General features: G+C 38.6%; 1 protein-coding gene across 2 annotated transcripts in view; it reads right to left on the reverse strand.

Moving 5' to 3' along the window:
* The window catches only part of b3gat1a (beta-1,3-glucuronyltransferase 1 (glucuronosyltransferase P) a), a 154,006-nt gene that overhangs the window by 18,698 nt on the left and 114,285 nt on the right, over nt 1–21,023 (reverse strand). The window contains exons 4-6 of one of the 2 annotated variants that reach the window (XM_088345199.1): nt 19,756–19,898; nt 3,747–3,815; nt 3,143–3,654 (exon numbers count right to left, since the gene is read on the reverse strand). In XM_088345199.1, coding sequence (XP_088201325.1) covers nt 3,143–3,654; nt 3,747–3,815; nt 19,756–19,867 — 693 coding nt within the window. In that variant the 5' untranslated portion in view covers nt 19,868–19,898. The remainder of the gene's footprint in view (nt 1–3,142; nt 3,655–3,746; nt 3,816–19,755; nt 19,899–21,023) is intronic. The other variant, XM_088345200.1, reaches the window with a different exon arrangement.

A 21,023-nucleotide genomic window follows, 5' to 3' on the forward strand; every position in this document is an offset into this window, starting at 1 on the left:
ATGATTAGCCGATGTCCGAATGGACGACTTTTAGACGTTTTGATTATGTAAGCAAAGTTCTTCATGCTTGTTAACGCATGTGTTCATAATCAATCGTAGCTTCCTACAAAGCAGGTTGACTGGGCGGTGTTCTAAACTGCCATCGGTTTCCCATAAAGCACAAGTGTAACAATGACCATCTAGCGACACAATAGGGTCAATAAGGACACTTTGGAGATGCTGATTTTTGGCTTCCTAATCAATGTGCAGAGCTCCTGAGCTTTGTGACAAAGTGGCCCCTTTGTGAGGCTTTCGTGGAAAAACAGCAAAGATGTCAACTTTGTACCGTGTTTTGTTCTATCACTCTCAGTTAACAGTTCTTTAGAAAAAAGAGCTTTTGAGCTTTCGATTGCAACTTCTAATCAAACTGGAAATCGAAACAAAGACAATTGCCCTTTAAAAATGTCAAAGTATCTTATTATGACGCACGAGAGCAGGCGGATTAGTGAAATGCTAACATACCTGTCAACCTCCACGGCTCCATGCCCGTACAAACTGTCGTATTCTCCCGTACAAAGAACAAAATAATCGTACACCATATATATTTTTTTCGGAATGATGAATGATGGTAAATCCCCAGGCGGCAGACACGTGCGCACATTAGCATCAAACCGCTCGCTTCGTTTGCAACGAAAAAAAGATACCAAGATAGAGGCTACTGCGGCGAACTCGTTTGACTTGATTGAGTTGCCGTTTCGTGATAGTCGGTGTATACCGGACGGTACCCATCATTGACAAATTTGCGTTTTTCCGTACAGATTTTCTTGTACGTCGTACTCGTCTTAAAATGCATAAAAAACGTACTTTGTACGGCAAAACCGTACAGGTTGACAGGTAAGTGCTAACAAGCACAAATAATGTGACAATTATTTGTATACATTTTTAAGATTAACACAAAGACAAATAATTTAAAAACAAGCACAGCGAAAGTCTTATTGTTCTATAAAAATGGACTTGGATCATTGAACGATAAGCAGTATTTCCGGATGATATGGTAGGGAAGCAGCACAAAACATTATATTTAATTTGGTTGATGCGATTTGTGTTAGTTTGCTACAGTTCAATACAAAACTCATTTTTTTGCAATTTTTTTGTTCATTTTCATTCGGGATTTTCCTCTTGTTTCTTCATTTACCTCATGCTGAGGTGTTTGAGTTTTTTCTTGCCCTCGTGTGGGTTTTAGGTCAAGGGTTGGAGTAACAATAATCCGTAGTTTGCAGCCCTTTGAAACTCCTTGTGATTAAGGGCTGCACTAATAAAGTTGACTTGACTTGACTTGACTTTACTCTTTAATTATGCTTTTCGATCACCAATTTTACCCCACAGTCTGTCTGGTCTATCGTCTTAATTTTTATATATATTTTATTCAAGATTTTCAAAGACAAGAAACGCAGGAAGAAATTATATGAAAGCAACAAACAACAAAAATGACTATTTATATGAAAAAAAACAATCAATCACCTTAGCTTATTGTAAATGTATTCTTATTTTATTCTATTTTAACACTCTGACATATTTTGCTGTTGGCAAAGTCCTTTCATATTAAGGTAACGAGTAAAGTCAGGTGCAGGTGATGAGGAACAGGTGAGTTGTCCGGTTGTCGCCATCTAGAGGAGAAAACCCAATGTTTTCCATTGCTTAAAAAAAGATTAAATGAAAGGTGCGGTGCTTCGTTTGAGGTGTCCTTAAAACGTCTAAAGTAGAATATTAAGTATGTGTTAATTATGCACAAATAAGTTTAAAAAGCCTCAATATATTTTTTTCAATTGCACTAATCTCCTTTTTTATCAGAGCTGTTTGAGACTTGTAAGACATTACTAAGCAGGAAAGCGGGAGGGGTGGAGAATGATTTTATGCTTGTTTTCGCGGTATTCTTTTTTTGTTTGTTAGTGTCGCATAAAAATAGTAAAAGTATAAAAAATGATTGTTTTAAATACAGTCCAAACACAACCCCCAAACAGATGGAAAAAAAAGAGTTTACTCGAGTTTATCGAAGAAAAGCACGTACACAAGCAGCTTGACAGAGGCTGCAATGATAATTTAAGCTAGAAGATCAGCATCAGCAAGCAGAACATTTTCAAAACAGATACGACAGATAAAATGATTCACTTTGATGCGTGATGCATTTTTTTGCAGCTCCAGGCATATTTGCTTCTTGTGTTCAAGTCCGTTAAGGCTTTTAAAAAAGATTGTGTTGCTGACTCCTGCCCTACGCAAAACAGCAACATCAAGTGGTCACATTTTGCACAGTGTCCCTTTAGAGCAGGGGCTGGGAACCAATAGATCGCGAGCGATACATGGCACTTTTTCTGAGTATATACGGCTCAGAGATGAAAATTTGCTTATGCATGTTTTGTTTGTGTTGTTCCAATTCTGATTTGCTTTTATTGGATAAAGGCACGTGCAAAGCCAATGTGCCACTGATATCAAATTTGGTTTGGTCCTTTACATTCTGGACATACCAGTTTCCACTACAGTTTACAGTCAAGGTGTCAACAAATCTTGTTTGGCTGTACGTCGCTAAGGAAATATTTATATGAAAGCTCAATAAATAATGTATGTTCACCGTTGAGACACTTTGATTGGGTGAGCGGTAGGGGTGGACGGATCTCTGCTCACACAGCACGCTTCTTTCTCTCCCACTGCTATGGCGGGAAATATGGTACAGCCAAGAAACTTTTCATTTGCAGTATTTTGAGACATTTTACAAAAAAAACTGCTTGGGCCTTGTTCTGAAATCATTATTCAAAACAAAAAACAAACCCAAAGTGGGAAATGAGCCAACTGTGGTAGGGAGACGAGTCCGAGTGGTATCTTTGTTGATAAAGAACACAGGATCTGGCATTATTCTTATTTCATGAATGTTATCAAATCCTATAACATCACTCAGTGAAATAAAATGCGTTGAAAGATTAGCTTTGTAATTTTGTCTTAAAATATATGGTGTGTGGCTCCCTCTCAAAAAACAAAACAAAAAACAAAATCAAAATATTTTATTATTATGGCTCTTTGGGTCAAAAAGGTTCCTGACCCCTGTTTTAGAGAGAAGAAACAATAAGGAGAAAAACAAAAAATGCTGTCAATGTAGGAAATGGACACTAACCTCCTCAAAGAGCTCCAGGCTATATGTGTTGTCATCGTCAGCAAAGTAGACTATTCCAGCTTGAGTACTATTTGCGTTGAAGGTCTCCCGCAGCCAGCGGAGCGCCAGATTCCTCTGCATGGTGCCTCTGGGAATCTTGGGGTCTCTGGTGTCCCCCCTCATCTTATAGTTCCGGGGTGTCTCCACATTGAGGTGTGTGTAGTTGAGGCCCGTTTCTCGGAGAAGGCGCGTGACCAGCGGCGTCCTCCTCTGAGAATCTTCCACCAGGATCCAGTGCAGGTTGGGAATGTGGAGGAAAGTATTGGCCAGCCGGGTCAGCTCGGCCTTCTGCACAGGTCGGCTGTACGTCGGCGTTATCACGTGGATGGTAGGCAGCACGTCGGACCAGGGCGGAGGCCTCGTGTACACGTACTCGGTCCTCACCACCTCCACGATGTCCTTGTCCGAGGCGCAGTATTCCTTGGAGTCCCCCGCCTGGCCACCTGCCTCCCTTTTCCCTTCGCTGTTGTCATCTGCGAGGATGGAGAAGACAATGTGGGCTTTAGCGCACCCGGCTGGGGAGGTTTGCCTCAGGCAACTTAAACCCAAAGCGGGTAAAGTGTACCTGAGAGTCGGTGGCGGACCGCAAGCCTCTCTGGAATGATAAAGATCTCTTTTACTAGGTGGTGACATGCTGCAAAAAGTGAAAGCAGGCGACTGTGAGAGGACAACACAGCCGACGGGGTGAGAGTAAAAGAGAAACTGCTAATCCTCAACAACCGACTTTGGCGTGTTTTCATATTGAGATGGAAAATACGCCGGTTTCGCTTCGACACCTGCACGCTTATCTTTGGATTGGGCTGCGGTGCTGTTTGTGTTTATACCATTGTTGAAAAAGCTTTGTGAACACCTTCTGATATGTGATGCATTGTTTCCAGAGGTTGTATGTAAGCCCGACAGACTGGTATGCTTTTAAATGAATGAATGAATGAATGAATGAAAACAACACAAACAATAACTCAACAACAAAATAATGTTACATAATATGTTCGAAAAGGGGTTGTAAGAAGCAAATGCTTATATTCCCTACCCCTTCATCTTCCCTATTAAATACACCAATTATATAACAACAATTGTAATATTAATAATAACAGTTATGATATAACAATAGCAACAATAAATAACACAAAGTTAACCATAGTTCTAGACGCACTATTCCCAATCTCTCGTATCACTCATGGCCCATTTTCTTTATCTGTGTATTCCACCAGGAATGTTCTTTTGTATTTAAATTTGAACAAGTGAATAGTTGGACATTGTTTGATCTCGTCTTGTAAATTGTTCCAAATTTTGACTCCACACACAGACACACGCATACTTTTCCTGGTGGTTCTCACCTTTGGGATTGTGAATTTACTACAGCTCCTTAAGTTATAATTTCCCTCTTTCCGAATGAATAATTTATGGATGTTTTCTGGCACTATGTTTTTGTTGACCTTAAATAGCAGTTGTGCAGTGAAGAACTTTACTAATTCATCTAATTTTAATAATTTGGACTGCTTTTGTCCAGGCAACAAGTGGACAGGAAGCCAAATACAATAAATAAAAGAACTGTTTTTTATACTTAAGTTTAGTTGCAAAATGAGTTCCACAATTTTTGAATTCAATTTAATTTGAATTTAAATTGAACGACCCCTGTCACGCCCCCTCCAGGATCCCGTTTTCAATGAACATTTGTCTTAAAATATATGGTCTAACTCTCTCTCTCATAATGAAAAAATAAAACATTTTGCTGATCAAACTGGTCAAAAAGGTTCCTGACCCCTGGGTATCATTGTTACATGTTGTTTGTCTTGAGAAATTCAGACAATGAACCAATTTTTGATACGAATAAAAGACCCTTGCCTGAAACTGTAAAACCTAAATAATGAATATACCACTTAAAACCCAATAATAAATATATAACCACAAATATGTATCTTGGGTGACTGGGAAATAGAGGCTCTCCTGACAAAATGAAAAACATATCTGTGCGTCCATCCATCCATTATCTGCACCACTTATCCTCAGTGAGGTCGCGGGGGTGCTGGAGCCCATCCAAGCTATCTTTGGGCAGTTGAAGGGACACCCTGAACTGCTTGCCATGGCACACAGAGACAGACAACTCACTCGTTCATACACACTAGGGTCAATTTGGACCGGCCAATTAACCTGACATGCATGTTTTTGGAATGTGGGATGAAACCAGAGTACCCGTAGGAAACCCACGCAAGCACCGGGAGATCATTGCAAACTACACATAGGAAGGTTTGATTCCATGACCTCAGAACTGTGCCGCATATGCGCTAACCACTACGCTGCCGTGCTGCCATATCTGTGCATGCACTTCCTTTTTTAATAAACAACAACCTTCTTTGACGAATGGTGCAGTAGAGTTCGCAATCTTCCTCCAGTCATGAACAGGAAATTGCTCATTTTATGTTCATTTATCATGCTAAAACTCCCCCAGTTCAAATCTGTTCTAAAATCTCTTCAACATGATCTTAAATAAATGAAAATTATGTCCTCTTTGTGTTTCCCAAAAAACTGTCAGGTGACAGCTAAAAAAACCAAAGAGTTCTCTTTATCTTGGTGATACTATCACCCATAAAGGGCTGAATAAATAAACGCATTCTATAAAGAAGAAAATAAGACATCAGGAGAAAAAATCACTTCCTGTGTTTTATTTGGTGAAAAGTGAGTTTGGTGAAAGGTCATCGTGCTTCACTAAAAATGTTCACACTGCAAAACACAGAGCTTTATTGACACGTAGGAAACCTTTGACATTAGCTTTATATCGTTTCTAAACCGCAAATATTTGGCGCGGACCGATTGCCTCACCTTTACAACTTAGGAATTGAGAGAGAGACGTATTTTGAGCCCTCGGGGAAGTTGATGTAAAGAAAAAAAAATAACACATGGAAAAATAGCAGATTCGAAAACGTGTTTGAAAAAGGGAGAAATAAACAAAAGTAAATCTCAGAGATGGACTGTCTGGAATGGGGTAAGGGAATCCATGAGAAAAAAATCAAATCAGTCGAGAAAAAAATCAAATCACCAGAAATCCCATTCTTGCTCTGCTCTATAAGCTGTGTGTATTTCTATTAGTTTAAAAAGATACAACAATAGAATATATAATAAATATAAAAGTACAACCTTAAATCACAAAATCTGTTGTTTTGGTGTAGTTGTTGAGTCAGCGACAGCACAAGCAATTCATTGTTTTGATTTTTTAAAATATTGGGTTATTTTAAAATATTTTCTCTTTTAGACTACATGTTTTAAACCAAAATGTACTACTTCAAATTTTATTTTTAAAATGTGATGATGATTTATTTTCTCGATTGATTTTCTTTTGTTTCTTTTTATACGTACTTGAAAAAAAATAGCACTGACTGATTGATTGATTGATTGATTCAGTCATTCATTCATTCATTCATACATTCGTTCAATCAATCATTTTTTTAGCAGCACAAATAATATATGTGAATTGCTCTGAAAAATGCTCCTTGTCCACTAAACGGTTTCTTAAATATACAAACATGCAAAAAACTTAGTCAACATTTGTATCAACATTACAATTTTCAAAATGGACTTCTTTTAAAATAAGAGTATAATTTAACCTTTAATAAAGGACCTCTTGAACCGTCGCCTTTGTTGGTTGGGTTTACTGGAACACGAACCCTCACCTGCCTCTGGTTTTCTGGAAACTGTTGCCCTGCTACCTGATTTTCTATTATTGAACAAAGACCACCGTTTACTGTACTAATCTCTATTTAAAAAAACGTTCACGTTCATACACATCATATAAGTTTAACAGTCATGACTCAGTGTTCTAAATACTTTTTGTTCTTTATGAGGGGCTTAGAAAAAACATTCTGAGAAGCATTGGACTAGACTTGGAAATGGAAATGTTTTCCATCAGATATTGTAGGGATTAACCGTAATGGGTCAAATTTTGAGCTCCCTTTTTACTTTCAAATGATCTGAATATTTAAAAGTACATTAACATATTCAGTGCCATCACGTAAAAAAAAATTCTCAGAAGTTTTGTCCCTGAGTGCCAAAACATAAAAATGTTTTTGTTAATTGTTTTTATTTAAAAAAACTATTCTAAAGTCTTTGGTGCTGCTGAACAGTATGTATCAAGCCTATGTGAAGGATTTCAGTATGATAAATCACCAATAGAGGGCAGGAATGGTGTTGATCAGATCTTTGTGCACACTTCAAGGAGCCCCCACCTAATCGTGTTCCTTTGCTTCTTCTATCCAGTGATTGAGAGTGTGAGGGTGGCCTTCAGTGGCCAAAATTGTGTAAACACATGACCAAACATCAGGCATTGAAAAGTTGCAAAGTTCAAGAATCGTTCATGCAAATGTTATTTTGTGTTTATGGAAAGCATTTTTAAGATATTGAAGGTGTCACAGATGCAAAAACCCCCCCCCACAAAATAAACGATTCGTGATTTATGATTGACTGAATGCTATGGTTCCCCTTCTCAAGGTTTCTTCATTTTCCTCATGTTGAGGTTTTTGAGTTTTTCCTTGCCCTCATGTAGGTTTTAGACCAGGGGATGGTGTAATATAGTCTGTAATAATAGTCTGTGGTTTGCAATAACCTGTGCAGCCCTTTGAGACTCTTTGTGATTAAGGGCTATACAAATAAACGTGACTTGACTTGACTTACAAATCATGGTAAAGGCAAGAACCAGACTTTTTTTTATTTGATATGTCCTGAATCTATGTAGCTACAGAACATTTGAGAGAAACATCTGGCATCAAATGAGTTAATTCCCCAGTCAATTTTGGAATCTGTCTTTGCAGGGCCATGTTTGAATTGATTTTAATATTTTTTTTCCCTGAGGCAAGTGGTGGACAACCGCATGCTACACTTGTAAGTGTTGACCGTTGCCGGAATCGTCACGCTTTGTGCTTCTGAAAGACGTTCTTATTCTGCAATGCCGAAGGACCCTCCAGCTACTTTGACCTCCATGTGCTTGTTTTGCCAGCTTGCTCAAAATCTCATTTCATATTCTGTGTTCTCATTTTTCCTATGATATATTGTTGCTGTGGGCAGCACAACGGCACAGTGGTTAGCGCGTGTGCGGCACAGTTCTGAGGTAATGAGATCGAACATTCCTTTGCGGAGTTTGCATGTTCTACCCGTGTTTGCGGGGGTTTCCTCCGGGCTCTCCGGTTTCCTCCCACATTCCAAAAACATGTTTGTCAGGTGAATTGGCCGATCAAAATTGTGTGGCAGGTTAATTGTAACTCCAAATTGTCCTTAGGTGTGAATGAGCGAGAGAGTTGTCTGTCACTGTGTGCCCTGCGACTGGCTGGCAACAAGTTCAGAGTGTTCCTTGCCCACAGCCCAAAGACAGCTGGGACGGGCTCCAGCACCCCCGCGACCCTACTGAGGATAAGCGGTGCAGATGATGCATGGATATTGTTGCTGTCATGTGAAAAAATGGCAACTATATTTTTTTGTAACAAGGCATGTTTATTTTTTGCCATATTTACATTGTTAATAGTTCATGTTTATTTTTATATGTTTACATTGTAAACAAGGGGTCGGGGGGCATTTAAGTTGCGGGGAGCATTGGGTTAAAAAAAATTGGCCAGGGGTAAAAAGTTATTGATTTTATTTTTTGGATCTTACAATTTATCCTTGAATTAGACACCTTAGCAATCCATAGGGGTGAAAAAAAGGATCCAATTTTTCTCCAATTGTCTCAGCAATTTAAGAAACATGTATTTCTTTTTTTGTCATTTGATTTTTTTTTTTGCATTTTTTGCACATATTTCTCTTTGCCTGTAAATAAATATTCAATAAAATTGCTTTTGAAATGCGAAATAAGTAAATACATTGAAAATCACAATGCAATACAGCTAGCCCGCAAAGAGTTTTTTTTTAACATTACATTTGATAATTATCCTAATAAATAAAATCCAAAAAATGTAAAGTGAAATGTTAGGGGCACTTGGACCTACAGTGCTACTAATTCACCACATTATAGTTAGAAGTAGTTTTTTCTTTAACAACATTTTTGTTTGACGGGCTTGATGAAAAAGTCAGTGGGCCGTTGTTTGCCTACCCCTGTTTTAAACGTTATATAACTGCAAATAATAAAAAAGAAAATAAACAAAATTCACATAACAATAACGATTTTATTAAAAATAATAAATGGATCCCTTGGTAATCACTGGAGCTAAGTTCTAAAATGAGCTCATGATCAGCAAAATATGTGAAGTAGAAACCTTGACTTTTTGACAATTATTAAACAATTAAATACTCGAATATACACTGAAACAAAAGAACAAAGACTGTTTACAGGCTCAAACATTTGTTTAACATATAAAAGTACTGTATAAATCATCATTATCATCATCTTTATCATTATCATTATCATTAATATTATTATTATAATCATTTTTATTTTTGTTATTATTTATATTTATATTCATATTTTTATTTATTCTTCTTTCTTTTTTTTTTTTTTTTACAAATGACTACTGTACCCTCAAATGATAGGGAGACCTTTTAGCCCAATGTTTATCGAATTGTCTGACTTCAGTACCCACCATTACACCGTAATTAGAAGCGAACCAAATCAAAGTTTCCACTTTTTTTAAATTTATGGAATGAAAGGGGGCGGCATGGCGTCTGGGAGGTTAGCGTGTAGCCCCATAGTGCCGAGGTTCAGGTTACAAGTCCAGCTACCGCAACCTCCCCGTGTGGAGTTTGCATGTTCTCCTTGTGCCTGCATGGATTTACTCTGGACACGACGGTTTCCTCCCACATCCCACAAACATGCATGTCACGTTAATTGGCCGGTCCAAATTGTCCCTAGGTGTGAATGAGCTAGTGAGTTGTCCATCTCTGTGTGCCCTGCGACTGGCTGGCAACCAGTTCAGGGTGTTCCTTGCCCACTGCCCGAAGATAGCTGGGATGGGCTACAGCACCCCCGCGACCCTACTGAGGATAAGCGGTGCAGATAATGGATGGGATGATGGAATGAAAGGATTGTGCAGTTTAAAGCAGAGACAGAGCATTTTTTCAAAATTTGTAGAAAACAAAACTAAATAACCAGCAAAACCAAAAGGACTTCAAGTATTGTATAGATTGGGAAAATAAGCCTACATGGCATGTAAGTGACGACCTAAAACTGCTTTAAAATAGCAACGCGCTAAAATAATTTGTACCTTCAATATTAATAAAACACGTATCTAAAAACAATACTTATTTAAATATGTAGTTATCAAAGATTATTATACCGGTAAAAAGCTACAAATATACAATTTTAAAACCATTTACTGACTTTTCCATCAGTGCATCGATAGCAGACATTTGTTCACCATTTTGGTATTTCGCAATCACTTCCTTCTTCCACTGAATCATAGTTGTCACTGTTTTCCACTTTTTCTTCCCCTTCTCACCAACTTTCTGGTGACCCATTATTATGGACAGATAGAGGAGATAAATCAACAAAATCCATATGAAATGAGGTGTGTTACCTCTCAAACACGATTGGGATGCCATGATGGATTAAACAGTAGGAAGAGATTGAGCATTAGGAGTGTAATTCACCCTCTGTTTTTTCTTCTTTTCAGCATCATTTTGCCAAGACAAAGGCCTGCGACCCACAGAAAACAGGTCCGCAACCCATATTTTTGTACTGACCCACCAGTTGAGAAACACTGTCTTAGCCAATCAGAATGTAGAACACAATGTACAATGGAAATCTGTGAAGTAGGACAACCGTGAAATAAACCATAGCGAGGGATTATTGTATTCCGATTCTTTTGTTCAAATAGCAAAATATTAATTTGTTTTTGTAACAGGAAACTATTTCTTATTAACATTTGAGCTAAGGTAATTTCTATGGTTTTTGTCTTTAAGATGAACTGGTTTTATCTGAGAGTTGTTGTTTGATTGAAATAGCTTTTTATAATTAACACATGATTTTGTAATTATCATATCATACACAATCATGTACAGAATAAGTTAATGAAAAGGTTGCCTTGCTCCATATTATAAAAGCAGTCCCAGTCACCGTGAACATGAATGTTAACAATATGTAGAAAGACAAAACAAAATGAGCTGTCGACCTCATAGATAATAAGATTACAGAACTAGAATCGTTGAGGATATTTATGCTTTTTCATTTTCCCGTGGCTGAAAACAATCTTCGTCAAGAGTTCATCCCCAGAGCCATTTGCACTTGAGACATAAAAGAGGATTTTTTGGGGGGAGTGTGCAGCCTGTAGATTAACACAATCTGCTGATGGCCAGATGTTCACAACAGCCTGCCAGCAATAATGCTGCCAAAACCTCCAACTCCTCTTTAGAATCGCTCACAAAAACAAGCCCGTGAGCAGTCGGGTTAAATAACAGTGAGTATTTTTGTTTTTTTTCCCGTTTTGTTTCACACTTAGCGGTTTCATTGCTACCGCTCATCATCCAGGGAGATTTTGTATTGCTGTATATGCATTGCTTTTTTTATGAATTTGCCCCCCCAGAACTTTTGGACATATTGCCAAATTTTAGCTTTCAAACTTATAGATAAAACCTTCAAAATATTTTCTAGGAATCAACAACATGTGAATAATAAAATACTTGAAAAAGTAGTGGCACAGCAGCTGAATGATTTCATGTCCGAGAACAATCTCTTTGAATCAATGCAATCAGGATTCAGGGCTAACCACTCTACTGAGACAGCTCTGATTAAGGTAACCAATGATCTCCTACGGGCAATGGACTCTGGCGCATCATCACTTTTGATGCTGCTGGACCTTAGTGCTGCATTTGACACAGTGGACCATTAGATCTTGCTAGAACGGTTGGAAAAATGGATTGGTCTCTCAGGAAACGTCCTCTTATGGTTCAGATCCTACCTCTCAGATAGGACACACTGCGTTAAATATGGCGAATTGACATCTGAGCCCTTTAGTGTTACCTGTGGTGATCCGCAGGGTTCAGTGCTTGGCCCCCTTCTCTTCAGCATTTATATGCTTCCACTAGGTGATATTATTCACAAGTATAATATCAGTTTCCATTGCTACGCAGATGACACTCAACTCTATCTCCCGATGGAGGAATCTGCCACACTAAACTGTGGAAATTTGGAGGCCTGCCTCACTGAGATAAAAGAGTGGATGTCACTCAATTTCCTGCGTCTTAACTCTGAAAAGACTGAAATGTTAGTTATTGGTCCATCTAAGTCCCGTGACTTATACTCTAAAACCGCTGTGAACATCGACAATTGCCACATCACACAGAGCGACTCACTTAAAAATGTAGGTGTCATTTTTGACCCCGATCTGTCCTTTCAAACACATATGAAGAAAATTACTAGAACCGCTTTCTGCTATCTCCGTAACATTGCTAAAATTCGTCCTATACTTTCTCAGTCGGATGCGGAAATCATAATTCACGCGTTTGTTACCTCCCGTCTCGATTACTGTAATGCACTACTTTCCGGTCTTCCGATGACCAGACTCAAGAGTCTTCAGCTGGTACAAAATGCTGCAGAGAGGCTTTTAACTAGGACAAAAAAGTACGATCACATCACCCCAATTTTGGCTAACCTGCATTGGCTCCCTGTTAGCCTAAGATGCGATTTTAAGGTTCTCCTATTACTATACAAAATCATACATGGACTTTCCCCCTCATATCTTTCAGATCTGATTTCCCCCTATGTCCTGGCCCGAAGCCTTTGTCAAGAAGTGTTCCGCTGGTTCGAGAGCGTTCTCCATCCGGGCACCGGTGTTGTGAAATGATCCGATCTGCAACCTCAGTGGAAATGTTTAAATCCAAGCCTAAAACTCACTTCTACTCTATAGCATAAGAATAACCTAAACTTCTTATATGTAATAACTTGTGAAGCCCTTTGAGACTATTTGTGATTAAGGGCTATACAAATAAAAATGACTTGACTTGACATGTGAGACACAGTCCTAAAGTTGAACCAAATTATTTTAACATTTTATTATAATATGATAATATAATGATAATATGATTATAATATAATATATTATAAAAATAATAATAATTATAATATATTATCATAATATCACATGTGATGAAAACCATGGAGCGGTTGCTGCTGCACCACCTGAGGCTACAGGTCCGTCACGCCATCGACCCACTGCAATTTGCTTACCAGGAGAAGGTGGGAGTGGAGGATGCTATAGTATACATGTTACACCGATCCCTCTCTCACCTGGATAGGGCTAAGGGGGCTGTGAGGATTACATTTTTGGACTTCTCCAGTGCCTTCAATACCATACAGCCTCCGCTACTCAGTAGGAAACTGACAGAGATGGGAGTTAGCTCACACCTTGTAGAATGGATTACTGACTACCTGACAGGCAGACCCCAGTATGTGAAACAGGGGGCTGTACATCGGACACTGTGGTTAGCAGCACAGGATCTCCGCAGGGGACCGTGCTCTCTCCGTTCCTATTCACTCTATATACATCGGACTTTAAGTACAACTCTGAGTCCTGCCATGTGCAAAAGTTTGCCGACGACACTGCGATCGTGGGATGTATCAGAAATGGGCAGGAGGAGGAGTACAGGAAATTGATACAGGACTTTGTCCGATGGAGCGACGCAAACCACCTGCACCTGAACACCACCAAGACCAGGGAGATGGTGGTGGACTTCAGGAGAACCAGAACTCACCCGGTTCCTGTAACCATCAAAGGAGAATGAGTAGAATTTGTCCAGACCTACAAATACCTGGGTGTGCAGCTGGACAACAAACTGGACTGGACTGCCAACACAGAAGCTCTATGTAGGAAAGGGCAATGCCGACTTTACTTCCTCAGAAGGCTGGCCTCCTTCAAAATCTGCAAAAAGCTCCTGAAAATATTCTATGAGACAGTTGTGGCAAGGGCCCTCTTCTATGCGACAGCGTGTTGGGGAGGCAGCGTCAAGAAAAAGGATGCCTCTCGTCTCAATAAACTGGCTAGGAAAGCGAGCTCTGTTGTGGGCAAAGAGCTGGACAGCCTAACAACAGTAGCTGAGAGACGGGCACTGGAAAAGCTGCGGTCAATCATGGACAATCCATCGCATCCACTACACAGCATTATCTCCAGACAGAAGAGCAGTTTCAGCGACAGACTGCTGTCACTGTCTTGTACTACGGACAGACTGAAGAGATCTTTTCTTCCTCATGCCATGAGGCTCTTTAACTCTACCCGGCAGAGTAAAAGCCCACAGTAAACCATACCACCTACATTGCATATTACCGAATCTTATTGCAATATGTATTCTGTGTAGCACTAATTAGTTATTCTATATAACACGCTACAGTGGGCATTTGCACGTCACACTGGGTATTTGTATATAGTATTCTTTTTGCTTCATTATTGTATTGTTCTCAGCTCAGGGATGCTGCTGGAAATGTGAATTTCCCTTCGGGGATGAATAAAGTATCTATCTATCTATCTATCCATCTATCCATCTATCCATCTATCCATCCATCTATCCATCTATCCATCCATCTATCTATCTATCTATCTATCTATCTATCTATCTATCTATCTATCTATCTATCTATCTATCTATCTATCTATCTATCTATCTATCTATCTATCTATCTATCTATCTCTCTATCTATCTATCTATCTATCTATCTATCTATCTATCTATCTATCTATCTATCTATCTATCTATCTATCTATCTATCTATCTATCTATCTATCTATCTATCTATCTATCTATCTATCTATCTATCTATCTATCTATCTATCTATCTATCTATCTATCTATCTATCTATCTATCTATCTATCTATCTATCTTTACAATGAAAAAACTGAAAAGGCCTCCTGTTCTCTCAGCTTACCCAACTGACACCAGAAATTCCCTGATGACCACCTAATGTCGACCTAAATGACTAACAATGGCCGAGGGAAACTGTGTGTAATTAAGACTAAGATTAAGAGTATGTGCTCTGTGGTGGGCTCAGATGTCTTTAAAGGAAGAAGCTAGCAGAAGATTTTGCAACATTTACACATGTCCTGGAGCACTGGGCAAGCAATAATATCAAAATGGAGGAATCATAAAACCACCGCAACCTATTAAGACCTGGTCGTCCCTCTTTCGGCCCAACCAGAAGAAAACTAATTTGAGAAGCAACCAAGAGGTCCATTATCACATTGGACGACCAGCAGGCATACACAGCTGAGATGGGACGATCTTTACATTAGACAACTATTAGTCATACTCTGCATGAATCTACCCGTCATGGTAAAGTGGCAGGAAAAAAGCCCTTTCTCGAAGAATACCATAAAAAGGCCCGTTTCGTATTTTCAAGAAGCCACATGGGAGACACAAACAATATGTAATGCACTACTCTCCGGTCTCCCAAAGTCCAAAATTAAGTATAAATCAATTAAATGTAAAATTAAAAAGTCCAAGAAAAACACATTTTATATTTATCTTATAAAATGGTTGTGAAAATTAATGTGTGACAGGTATGCACTACAGGAAGTAGCTTGCAAATCATATCGAATGGGCAGACGTACATCAAACTAAAATATTATTTCCCCCCCTGAATAGATATTCTTGTGCATGTTATGCTCACTTCACCAAACTGTTGTTCAGTTCTTAGGATGTCTTTGCATCTGCTATAGTTGTGATCCTTTTTTTTATTCCAGTCAATCAAAAGGCAAACTGTTAAGGTCTGGTGCACCTGATTCCACCGGGGAGCGCCAAGCACGTTTGGAACTGGGCACCCTGTGACCAATACCCACAGACCAGTTTCAAATTATCCTCATCCCTTAATAAGGACATTTTGAACAGCACGCATCGCCGGGTTTTTTCGTTCCATCGCCATGCCTGGTCTGTTTCATTTTGTTTCTGGTTTCTTAGTTGTGCGTCTTGTGGGTTGCTTTGTGCCCAATTGTTGTTTTTTTTGTTACTTGGGTCCTGTTTTTACTTGGATAAATACCATCCATAATTGAGCACCCCTTTCTCTTACCCCCACATTGGTCCATCACCAGGAAAACCTAAAACAGACGTCCCTCAGTGCTGCTTGATGGCAACATTGTGCTATGTTTTGTGTCCAAAGGATAAAATTAAATATGAGGCTTTTATTATTTTACCAACAAAATTTCAAAATGGTTCCTATGTAGTCATGGTATACTCAAAAATTTAGAAGTCATTTGACCTCGATCGGTCCTTTCAAACACATGTTATGAATATTACTAGAACAGCTTTTTTCCATCTTCGCAACATTGCTAAAATTCGCCCTATGCTGTCTTAGTCATGCGGAGATTATAATTCATGCGTTTGTTACCTCCCGTCTCGATTACTGTAATGCACTACGCTCCGGTCTCCCAAAGTCCAAAATCAAGAGCCTTTAGCTGGTACAATATACTGCAGCAAGGCTTTTAACTAAGACAAGAAGGTTTGACCACATTACCCCGATTTTAGCTAACCTGCATTGGCTCCCTGTTGGCTTAAGATGTGATTTTAAGGTTCTGTTGGTAGTATACAAAATCATGCAATTTGTATTTGTTAACAAAGTTTAAAATGTTGAATACATTTGGTTTTTCACGAATTTGTCTCACATAATGTTGATTCTTGGAAAATATTTTGATTTGTTTTGTCTTTAAGTTTGAAACATGAAATATGGTAATATGCCAATACTGTTGCAAGGCACTCCATTGTACGAAGTCCTTTTGTGCGTGTTTTGTTGCCATCATAAATCAAGGACAAATGGACGTATTGATTTACTGTCTGTCTGTTTTGCATTTGTTTACTCAGGAGGTCACTTGACATTTTACAGTGTTGGTTTGTGGTCTTGGGTAAGGGGTGGGGGTCAGAAGAGGAGGTTTAGAAAGATTATCAGACTCGTGAGTAGAACGGACTAATGAAGTGGCCCCATTAAACTGATTGGAGGAAACATTCATGACGTCAAATGCAGCTTCAATGACCCCTGTGATTGATTAGCGGTTAACGCCGTTGAGTAAAACTAGATAATGGTCTACTCTAAACCAAATAGATAAAATACATGAATGGTTTGCAGTTGATCAATCGTTTTGTTTACTACTGAATGTACTGTGTTCAAAGTAAGGTTCTCAACCTCTATTGAGTCGGCAGCCGCTGGAACTAGGGCGTGGGTGAGATGGGCCGAGTGGAGTTTTCCACAAAAGAAAAGCGCTGAAAAAAAATCCATTGATCTTGAATAATCAATCAATCAATCAATCAACCAATCAACCAATCAACCAATCAATCAGTAATAAATCCATAATCTGCGTGAGCTGCATTTAAACAGACAGTGTATATTATTTAGCGCCTAAAATTGGTCACTCTGCACGTTAAAAAAACAACACTATTGATTTAAAAAATATGCTAAAATACACCAACTATTATAAAAATGTGTAATTTTAAATTGACTTGTAGGTCAAGGAATGTGTATTTATTTGATATAACATGAGGCTCACTAAGAGGGTGGCAAAATGATTGTCAGCCATGTTGCTGCTAAGGGTACCCCCCCAAAAAACCCAAAACCTAGTTCAAAAACTTTTTCAAAGCAAAAATGTTTATTCTTTTTTTCTTGCCTATTTGCTCTTTTTCCTTTACATTTTTCTATATTTACAGACACTCGCCGACTTACGACCATTTGACTTACTAAAAACGGTAGATACGAACATTTTTTTGGGGATGTCGAAAAATGTCCGGACCTTGCTGTAAGTTAGCGTTTGTACAGTAAGACCTCGGTTATCACAGTTAATGGGGACCAAAACCACCCGCAATAAGTGAAAATCCGCGAAGTAGCTACCGGCGGGTGGTGGCGCTGTAAGAGGTCACCCAGCATCCACCCCGAAGAAGAAATCTGGCTTCCTCTTCCCAGTTCACGTGTAAACCTACTATACTGTACCTCCAGCGCGCTAAGAACTTTTATATTTTTTATTGTTCAATATATCGAACATCCATTTTATATGGTTGGTGGAATGTGTAAAGAAGAGGCGAGCCGTTTCTTTTGAAATGAAAGTGGAATAAGAAAGATTGATACGGTTAAGAAAATGGTCGGATCACTTATTTTTCATCAATTTTCTACCACGGAGGAGTAAGTCTGCTAACTCTTGAAGCCCATCTTCCACAAGTAATTTAAACTTCACTTTATTTATCTTTAAGGAGCATATTATTTTATGAAATGTTTATTTTTTAGTACAAAACAATACAGGTTACTTACACAAGCCCTAAACACACTTATATACACTTTAAACATGCATTCTATACAAAATATAGGACTGAAGCAACTTACGAACAAATTAAACTTACGAACAATCGTTCACAAGTTGAGCAGCGAAAGTACTTTCTTCTCTTAGAATTTTTCATTTTTTTATTTTTCTATGTTTTTCTTCTCCCATTTTTTTCTTTTTGTCTTACTTCTATTATTTTTTTCTTATTTTTTTCATATTTTTCTTTCTTTTTTTTCTAGTCATTTTCTTACTGATTTCTCTTTTTGAAATTAATAAAGAGCGTTTTTGCCACCTATAGTCTCTGTAGTTGTTATCCTCTTTGTACCAAAAGGAGCACTTGTTTTCAGTTGCCCACATGATACAGTGACATCTTGTGGCCAAATAATACACACTTCCCCTTTAACCCTCAAATTAAGGCGTTGGCCTCAAAGTATCATCCTGAAGTCCACAATTGGTCAATGGACCTCTGCTTTAAAGAGACACTGTATTATTTGACCAGTAGATGTCATTGTATTGTGTAGTACAACCAAATTCGAACGTTGCAAATCATAAGGAATAACACAAGCTACGTAGAATCAAACTGACTCAACTGCACCTTTTTTTTTGTTTAAAATACACACACAAAAAAGAACCTGATTTTTAAATAAAATGAGCATTAAAAAAAAATTAATGCATTTCGAACGCCCATAATGACCCCAGTATTATAGTATGGTCATTTTGTGTGAAATAACCCTTCCAAAACCTCGTTATTTTGGTAAAACTTAAAAAAATCAGTTTTTTTCCAGTTAATGTTTGTAGTCTGCATAATTTGTCTGGCACTTGATATAATAGTACTTGATAACAGCCACTGTCTCTTGGCAAATCAGACGGACAGGGTTGTTTTGGATTTCGGTGAAAAAGTACTCAAATTTACACTTGTCCTGGAAGTGGCGGCCCTCACAGTCAATTTTCCTTTTGTGCCTAAAATTCTCACGCATAGCCAAGTGCAAGGTTGCCAAAGGGCTACTGCCATCATCTGGTAAAATTGTGTGCTTTTTTATGTACAAATTTAATTTATACCGAGGTCCATTATAGGTGGGCCGCATAGTAATTTTTGATGACAGAAGGCACGGGCCACTAAATAAATTGTATCGCGGTCCATAACTGGCCCCCGGGCCGGACTTTTAACATGTCTGATGTAAGGCATGGAGCATCACGATACACTTCAAACCCACAATGACCAGATAAGTGTTGAAAAGCCGCAATGAAGCCGATGGTCATAGCAAGAGAGAGGATCGAAGTGAGGAGGCCCGTATCTAAACTCAAAGTGCGGAGTGAGGTTCGAGGACCCACTTCAATATGCAATACAGGCCGTGGAGTGCGTCCGAGATACGTACCCTTGTGGATGGCGAGTAGCGGAGCGATCGCGCTTTGGTGCCAAACTGTTATGAGTAGAGTCCAGGGTAACACAATCAACACAATGGCAAGAATATCTCTTCTCTTCGGCATCTCCAGGATTGGTTATTTGGCTCCGCATTACCTGAATAGAACCAACACATGTGTTATCGGCTACATCTAAGCTGGTGATGAAAAACAAAACGTATTTTCTACACAATAAGGTGCAGCGCTTTATAAGTTGTGCCCCTGAAAATATGTAGTTTGTGATATTTTTTCATACATAAGGCACACCAGACTATAACACGGACTACATTGGACTATAAGGCCCATGGAATTAAACCTACAGTAAGAGGGTCAGGTTGCACAAAAAATAGAAAAGTAACGTATTCGTGCATTGATTAATCACAATTGCATAACATTGGATGCGACCGGAATCGTTCCATATAGCAACGGTAAGACCAGCAAACTTTAACCATCAGGCAGCTAAGAACAGAAGTGGTTGTTCACAATTGGATGACGTTCGATGCAATGGGAATCAAAGTCAACTGAAAAAGCATTAGGTCATTATCACACAATTTGTAGTCACAGTACCAGATATGTTAGAGAATTGAGGACACAGAAAGTGTTTAAAAACCGTTATAGTGTTTTGTTTCACTTTTACTCAGATTAAATTTTGTTTCACAGACTTTTTGAAGATCCTAAACTTAATGAAAACAAAAGTATAGTGGGAAGTAATCCGCTTATTCTGAACTGAAGGGAGAAAAAGGCATTGTTGGAAGTAATTCGGTTGTCCTGTAAGATAGAAATAAACACATGATCACACCTATTCGAAACTTTTGTCACTTAAAAATTCTAAGTTTGAGGAGATAAAAAGTTTCCACCATTCTTATGCAATTGTGGTCTGCGATAAAATTGATCGAATGATCAATAATTGCACAAATATGGTCACACATTTCCAATTTTGTCTGCATATAAGACGCACTGCATTACAAGGCACACATTTTGGGGTTTTAGTCCGAAAAATACGGTAACTCCAACACACACAAAATAAACTTCACACTGCAGTAATTAAAGATTTATGTGTTTAAATTTGCATTTAGGGACACAGGAGCACTATAACAAAAACTTGAGTTTGCCCACGTTCATACGGGACAAAGTTTGAAGAGAATAGAACAACAGAAAGGAAACAAGTGATAAATAGAATTCTGTTGGCATGGCAGAGACTACGATACACCAGGGAATGAGGTTGTGGAGCAGCAGAAGTTGA

The sequence above is a fragment of the Urocampus carinirostris genome, chromosome 10, assembly GCF_059441175.1.
Source record: "Urocampus carinirostris isolate Australia breed hairy pipefish chromosome 10, RoL_Ucar_1.0, whole genome shotgun sequence".
Lineage (NCBI taxonomy): Eukaryota > Metazoa > Chordata > Actinopteri > Syngnathiformes > Syngnathidae > Urocampus > Urocampus carinirostris.